The 7,471-nt window shown below is 65.5% G+C and overlaps 1 protein-coding gene across 1 annotated transcript; it reads right to left on the reverse strand.

Annotated features, from left to right (window-relative positions):
* Positions 1 to 4,199, reverse strand: LOC123357926 (POU domain, class 5, transcription factor 1-like). Its single transcript, XM_045000812.1, has 5 exons — positions 3,687 to 4,199; positions 2,045 to 2,156; positions 1,530 to 1,660; positions 573 to 734; positions 1 to 273 (listed from the first exon to the last, which is right to left on the reverse strand). Exons 1-5 carry the CDS (start codon positions 4,197 to 4,199, stop codon positions 1 to 3), a joined length of 1,191 nt encoding a protein of 396 aa, XP_044856747.1.
* Between the last annotated feature and the right edge of the window lie 3,272 nt (positions 4,200 to 7,471).

The following is a 7,471-nucleotide window of genomic DNA, read 5'->3' on the forward strand; positions in this document are numbered from 1 at the left end:
TCAGGTGGAGTGCATGGGGTGGCCCATGAGGGGGGGGCCTGGGGGAGTGGGGTCGAAGGCCTCCCCCCCCGTGGTGGAACTGGGGCACGTAGAGGGTGGCGAAGGTGGCGGCGTTGTAGCCCTGGGGGGGTGGGGGTGGTGCCCCATGGGGGGCCCTGGCAGCTGGGCAGGGGGAGCGAAGGGCAGGGCCCCCCCCTCGCAGTCGTCGCGGACGGAGCAGCCCCCGCTGCGCTTCTCCTTCTGCTGGCGGTTGCAGAACCAGACACGGACCACCTGGGGGGTGGGCAGACGGACGGAGGTCAGCACCGTGGGACGGACTTCCCCTGTGCCCCTCCCCCCGACCTCCTGTGCCCCCACCCCACACAGCTCCCCCATGTTCTGCACCCTCCCCTCCCCAGCCCCCTAACCCGCAGCCCCCCACAGCTCCCCCATGTGCCGCACCCTCCCCTCCCCAGCCCCCTAACCCACAGCCCTCCATGCACACAGCCCCCCACGTTCGTCCCCCACATAGCCCCCCCACACACACACACATGCCCCCTGCGCCCCTCCCCACCCACAGGCCCCGGACTCACGTCCTTGTCGAGGCGCAGGTCGTGGGCGATGTGGGCGATCTCCTGCAGGCTGGGCTTCGGGCAGCGCAGGAAGTAGCTCTCCAGGGAGCCCCGCGCCGCCGTCTCGATGCTGGTTCGCTTCCGCTTGCGGGCCTGGAGCAGGGCGCTCTCCATGCTGCACATCTGGGGGACAGGCGGGGACCGCCCCGCAGAGTCACTGCACCGCCCTGACTCACCCCGTCCCCCCGCAGAGTTACTGCACCTCCCCGACTGACCCCGTACCCCTGCAGAGTCACTGCACTGCCCTGACTCACCCCGTCCCCCCGCAGTGCCCCCAGCTCACCCCGTCCCCCTGCAGAGTCACTGCAGCACCCTGACTCACCCCATCCCCCCGCAGTCACCACAGCGCCTCAGCTCACCCTCTCCCCCCACAGTGCCCCCAAATCACCCTGTCCCCTCGCACAGTCACTGCACTGCCCCGACTCACCCCATCCCCCTGCAGTGCCCCCAAATCGCCCTTTCCCCCCGCAGTCACTGCAGCACCCTGACTCACCCCCATCCCCTCGCAGAGTCACCCCAGTGTCCCGACTCACCCTATCCCCCCACAGAGTCACCCCAGAAGGCCATTGCCCCCTTGACATGTCAACCCCCGCACTCACCCCAGCCCCCCGCCTGCCCCTGCCCCCGGCTCCCCCATTCCCCCCCCAGTCACCTCAGCATCCCACCCAGCCCTAGTCCCTCCCAGAGTGAACCCAGTGCCCCCCATTTCCCTCCCAAGTCACACCAGCAGCCCCGCCACATCAAATCACTCACTCACCCCAGCCACCCCAGAGCAGGCCATCAGTGCCCCACAGTCACCCCAACCGCCCCCAGCACACAGCACACTGTCGCCTGCCCCATTCCCCAACATCCCACCCACCCTTTGGGCCCAGCCCCCCCGATCTCACCCACAGGTGCCCCCCCCAAAATCCCACCCACCTCCTGCAGGTTGGCGTTGCCGTCGGCCTCGTCCAGCCAGCGCTGCAGCAGCGGTTTCAGTTTGCACATGTTCTTGAAGCTGAGCTGCAGGGCCTCGAAGCGGCAGATGGTCGTCTGGCTGAACATCTTCCCTGCAGGGCGCATGGGGGGGGTCAGGACCCAGGGTGGGGGGCAGCCCTGCCCGGACCCAGGGGGCAGCCCCCCCAGCCGTCTCACTGCGAGGGGGAGCCCCTGCCCTCAGAACGGACCCCGGCATCCGGGCCCCCTTTGAAAATGGGCCCAGGTGTCCAGGGACATTCCCCACCCTGTGAAGGGACCCCGGCGTCCGGGCCCCTCCCCCACACCCATTTGGAAATGAACCCAGGTGTCCTGGGACCCCCTCACGTCTCAGAAGGAACCCTGGAGTCCCGGTGAGCCCTCCCCACCCCCACCTCGGGAGACACAGCACCCTGGCATCCCCCCAGCCCGTCCAGGAATGGACCCCGGCATCCGGGTGCCCCCTCAATGACACCCACCGTACAGCACGCCCAGGGCCAGCCCCACGTCGGCCTGCGTGAACCCCAGCATGATCCGCTTGTGCTTCAGCTCCTTGGCAAACTGCTCCATCTCCTCCGTGCTCGGGGTCTCCTGGAGGAGGGGACAGGGCCTGTCAGTGGGGAGGGGCAGAGAGAGAACCCAGGAGTCCTGGCTCCCAGCCCTGCCCTAACCACTAGATCCCACTCCCCTCCCAGAGCTAGGGGCAGACCGCAGGGCTGGGCTAGCAGGGGGCTGCAGGTCTGGACTGAGGGGCACCAGCAGAGCTGGGGTGGGGGGCTTTCCAGCCTGGAGCCAGGGCTCTGGCCTGGCCCATCGTCTGGCAGGCCACCCCAGTCCCGGGGCCACCCCAGTCCCGGGGCTGAGGACACAGATGGAGCCCAGGTAACAACCGCCCCGGCTGAGCGGATTGAATCTTTGTGAAGAGATTGTCCATTCCTGACACACCCAGAGCCCCTCCCCACCTAGCTGGGGAGAGAACCCAGGCGTCCTGGCTCCCAGCCCCCCCTCTCTAACCCACCAGACCCCACTCCCCTCCCAGAGCCGGGGAGAGAACCCAGGAGTCCTGGCTCCCAGCCACCCCCCCCCAGCTCTAACCACTAGCCCTCACTCTGCTCCCAAAGCTGGGAAGTGAACCCAGGAGTCCTGGCTCCTGCCCCTGTGTTTGGAGACCTGGGGCGCTGCATGGAGGATCTGTTCCCATCGCTCAGGAATGACAACGACCCCACACCTGTCTGACCAGTTCCGCCTGCGCTGCAGCCACCTCTGGGGAACAGCGGCTGGGTGACACCCGCCCGCCTTTGCGACAAGAAGGGAAGTTGTGTCCTGGCTCCCAACCCCCCGCTCTAACCACCAGCCCCCACTCCCCTCCCAGAGCTGGGGAGAGACCCCAGGAGTCCTGGCTCCCAGCTCCTCCTGTTCTAACCACCAGCCCCCACTCCCCTCCCAGAGCCGGGAGAGAACCCAGGAGTCCTGGCTCCCAGTCCCCCCCAGCTCTAACCACCAGCCCCCACTCCCCTCCCAGAGCCGGGAGAGACCCCAGGAGTCCTGGCTCCCAGCTCCTCCTGCTCTAACCACCAGCCCCCACTCCCCTCCCAGAGCCGGGAGAGAACCCAGGAGTCCTGGCTCCCAGTCCCCCCCAGCTCTAACCACCAGCCCCCACTCCCCTCCCAGAGCCGGGGAGAGAACCCAGGAATCCTGGCTCCCAGCCCCCTTGGGCTGGGGAGTGGGGCCAGGCCAGTGTGCTCAAGGGGGAATTCACAGCTGATCGTAAATCAGGGAGGAGTCCCAATTAGAGCACAGGAACATATCTTCCTTTGGGGCAGCTGGACACAGGGCCCAGCCTGAAGGGGGAGGGGGCTGGGAGCCAGGACTCCTGGGTTCTCTTCCCAGCTCTGGAAGGGGAGTGGGGACTAGTGGGGGCCTGGGAGCCAGGACTCTACTCCACTTCCTGTCCCAAACTCTGCCCAGCTGAGATGTGGTGGGATCTGCTGGGATCTCTCTAGCACCACAGGGTGGATCCAGCAGAGATCCTGAGGGACCCGGTCTGTAGCTTGGGGGATCTGCTGGGATATCAGGAGATCCACTGCTGGGATCTCACCCAGCCCCCGAGTCCGTCCGTACCTCGTCCCCGCTCTCGGCCTCCTCCGCCTTGACCTCGCCGGGGGCCGCCGGCGCACCGGGGCTGCCCCCGCTGCCGTCACTCTGGGGGCTGCTGGCCCCGCTGCCCTCGCCCCCCTCGCCCGCGTGCCCATACATGGGGCCCTGTTGGCCGCACTCCCGCTCCGGCTTGACATCAGGCTTCAGGCCTTCGTAGGCCGCAGCGGGTTGGGCAGGGCCGTAGGGGGGCGCCCAGCCCTCCCCGCCCATGGGGAAGGGGCACCAGGCGCGGAGCAGGGCCTGGTGCCTGGCGGGGTCCCCTGGCTGCGTCTCCAGGAGCCCCCCCTGCGGCCCGTAGTCCAGCCGGTAGCCGTAGCCCTGCCCGGGGGCCGCCCCATTGTAGGCCTCAGGCAGGAAGCTGCCGGGCCCCTCGTGGGGCGCCCCGTTGGCCGGGCCCGGCGGGACGGCGTCCAGATGCAGGCCCTGCCCCGCCAAGGGGTACGGGCGCCCCAGTTCCTGCCCCACGTGGCCAGCCATGGCGACGGGCCAGGGGATGCCAGGAGACGGCCACCTCGAGGGCACGGGCACCGGGCCAAGGGGGCAGCGGAACCCAGGTGTCTGGGGTGAAGATCTGCCAGTGGTGGGACCCAGGCATCCGGGATGAATCTCAGCCAGCAAGGGACCCAGGCGTCCGGGGGTGCAGCTAAGCCGGCGGTGGGACCCAGGTGTCCGGTGGGTGCAGCTAAGCCAGCGATGGACCCAAGCGTCCGGGGGATGCAGCTAAGCCAGCGATGGACCCAGGCGTCCGGGGGATGCAGCTAAGCCGGCGGTGGGACCCAGGCGTCCAGGGGATGCAGCTAAGCCAGCGATGGACCCAGGCGTCCGGGGGATGCAGCTAAGCCGGCGGTGGGACCCAGGCGTCCGGGGGATGCCGCTAAGCCAGCGGTGGGACCCAGGCATCCGGGGGTGCAGCTAAGCCAGCGGTGGGACCCAGGCGTCCGGGGGTGCAGCTAAGCCAGCGGTGGGACCCAGGCGTCCGGGGGGTGCAGCTAAGCCAGCAGTGGGACCCAGGTGTCCGGTGGATGCAGCTAAGCCAGCGATGGACCCAGGTGTCCGGGGGATGCAGCTAAGCCAGCAGTGGGACCCAGGCGTCCGGGGTAAAGCTCAGCCAGTGAGGGACACAGGCATCTGGGGTGCAGCTAAGCCGGTGGTGGGACCCAGGCGTCCGGGAGGTGCAGCTTGTTGTGTATTTGGTTGTCATGGTTTTGTTGCTATGGCAACTGAGTTCGATTATTATGGGTTAGCTCAACCGGTTTCAACCGGCTGTGGAGCTCTCTGTATATATGTAAATAAAATGGAGGTTTTGGTTAGCTGCCTGCTCTCTGGCCTCAAGTGATTGCTTCCTACACCGGCTGCCCCAAGGATATAACACAGCTAAACCAGCAGTGGGACCCAGGTGTCCGGGGGTGAAGCTCAGCTGGTGAGGGACCCAGGCGTCCGGGGTGAATCTCAGCTGGTGAGGGACCCAGATGTCCGGGAGAATTTGGCACCTACCGGTACCTCCTGTGCTGTCCTGGCCAAGGTTAAGTCGGATGAGCTGGTAAGAACCCAGGCGACCGGGAGCTTCTGGCCCCTAAATCCCTGCCAAGGCGAAGTCCAAGAGGAACCCAGGCGTCCGGGGAAAGTTCGGGGGTGGAAGCTCAGAGGGCCCAAGCGTCCGGGACAACGGGGCTGCCTCTCCTCGGACCCCCTGGGCAAGCAGTGAAACCCAAGGAGGGGTGGAGGGAACCCAGGCGTCCAGGAGAATGAAGCCACCACTCCTCTGACCTCCTAGTTGTCCGGTGGACCCAAGGGGGGCTGGAGGGAACCCAGGCGTCCGGCAGAAGCTGGACCCCAACGAGCAGGAGCTCCTGCCTCTGCGCCAGTGCTGCCCCCCCCCTGCCCCGTTAACCCCTCCCTGGCCAGGCCACACCCCAGGCATTGGCCGCCCCCATCCCTCCCTCCCCCGCTTCAGCTCCAAGGAGCCGGCCCCTCCCACCCGGATCAAAGCCAGGGGCTCTGCCAAGGCTGCCCCCCCGCCGCTAAGTGCCCCATCGCCGCTCAATGGGTCCCACTTAGCTCCAGACAATGGCCTCGGGGCCTGCCGGGGGGCGCTGAGAGTGGGGGGGCAGGACTCCTGGGGTCTCCGGGAGGGGAGGGGGCTGGGAGCCAGGACTCCTGGGTTCCCTCCCCAGCTCTGGGAGGGGAGCGGAGGCTAGTGGTTAGAGCAGGGGGAGCTGGAAGCCAGGACTCCTGGGTTCCCTCCCTGGCTCTGGGAGGGGAGTGGGGGCTAGTGGTTAGAGCAGGGGGGGCTGGGAGCCAGGACTCCTGGGTTCCCTCCCTGGCTCTGGGAGGGGGGACTAGTTGTTAGAGCGGAGGGGGGAGCTGGGAACCAGGACTCCTGGGTTCCCTCCCCAGCTCTGGGAGCGGAGCGGGGGCTAGTGGTTAGAGCAGGGGGAGCTGGGAGCCAGGACTCCTGGGTTCCCTCCCTGGCTCTGGCCGATGTCGGGGGGGGGGGGTGTCAGAGTCTACCCTCACTTGAAACTGGGCGGTTTCAAAGTGAGGACCCGCATGTCTTCCCCCACCCCAAAATCCTAGGGTAGGTCTCCCCTTCGGCTGCCACCACCCGGTCAATTCCGTGGGCCGGGACACCCCTGTTTCCCCCCTTGGGAACACAGATCAATTCACAGAGGAGGAACCTTCCCCCTCCCCCCTGATTCAACTCCTTGAATCTCACACACACAGGGAAGCAGTCCACTTCCCCCTCCCCTTCCCCTGAATTTCCCCAAGGGAAGGAATTAACCAAGTCCAAAGAAAAGAAAAGAATTTATTAAGAGAACAAAAGAAAATACAGAATCTCTATGAATCCAAGCTGGGCACTCATAGGGTATAACCTTGCTAAGTTCTGGAGAGAATCCTCTCTCTTTCTCAGTACAACCAGTACAAGCAGAATTAAGAATAATCAATAACAAACACACAGAATTGCAAACATAGGATTATTAGATAAGGACACAAAGTATCTTTCTAATACTCACTATCTTGACTAGAAGAAATTAGTTCAGAAAGGTGGAACTTGTAGGGACTTGATTAACTCGTCTGGTCTCTTGAACTCCAAACGGCCAAAGACAAAGACCCCCCCAAACAGAGGGAAAAGTTCCCTCCTAGGAGTTTCAAATTCTCTTCCCTGATTGGTCCTCAGGTCAGATGCCCACCAGGTATGCTTTAACCCTTTACTAACTATTCATGACAGGGGGTAACAGGTAGGATGAGTGAAGTGAGGCGCAAAAGGGTGAAATCACTGACTCGACCTTCAAAGACAGCTCAGAAAGTCAATGGCAGAACCCAGGCGTCCTGGCTCCCAGGCCCATCGGCCCCACTCCCCGGCCCATCACTGGGCTTTGGGGGCGGGTGGTTCACGGCCAAGGGCTGAGGGGGGCAGGCCCGGGGGGGGCAGCCAGGAAGCCAGCCCCCCCCCAGGGCAGCCATCAAGGCCCGGCCTGCCCCATTGATGTGAGAGCCGGACGCTTAGCAAGAGAATGGCTTTGATACATTGTGTGGGCCAGAGGACGGGGGCACCAGAAGGGCGGGGGAGGGGCTGGGTTTATCTCCCCTTGGTTTCGGTCGGGTTTTGATCACTCTGCAGCCTGTGATGGGCGTGGGGGGGGGGGGAACCTGGGAGCCAGGACGCCTGGGTTCTCCCCGGCTCTGGGAGGGGAGTGGGGTCTAGTGGTTACAGCAGGGGGGGGCTGGGAGCCAGGACGCCTGGGTTC

The sequence above is a fragment of the Mauremys mutica genome, unplaced genomic scaffold (assembly GCF_020497125.1).
Source record: "Mauremys mutica isolate MM-2020 ecotype Southern unplaced genomic scaffold, ASM2049712v1 001204F_np12_obj, whole genome shotgun sequence".
In the NCBI taxonomy this organism is placed as follows: Eukaryota; Metazoa; Chordata; order Testudines; family Geoemydidae; genus Mauremys; species Mauremys mutica.

Excerpts from the sequence above, each read along its gene's own strand:
- LOC123357926 (XM_045000812.1), bottom strand. The coding sequence starts at position 4,199 with ATGGCTGGCCACGTGGGGCAGGAACTGGGGCGCCCGTACCCCTTGGCG. Across the intron at positions 1,661-2,044 it reads GGCCCTGGGCGTGCTGTACG|GGAAGATGTTCAGCCAGACG; the intron begins GTGGGTGTCATT and ends TGCGCCCTGCAG. Across the intron at positions 735-1,529 it reads GCAACGCCAACCTGCAGGAG|ATGTGCAGCATGGAGAGCGC; the intron begins GTGGGTGGGATT and ends CCTGTCCCCCAG.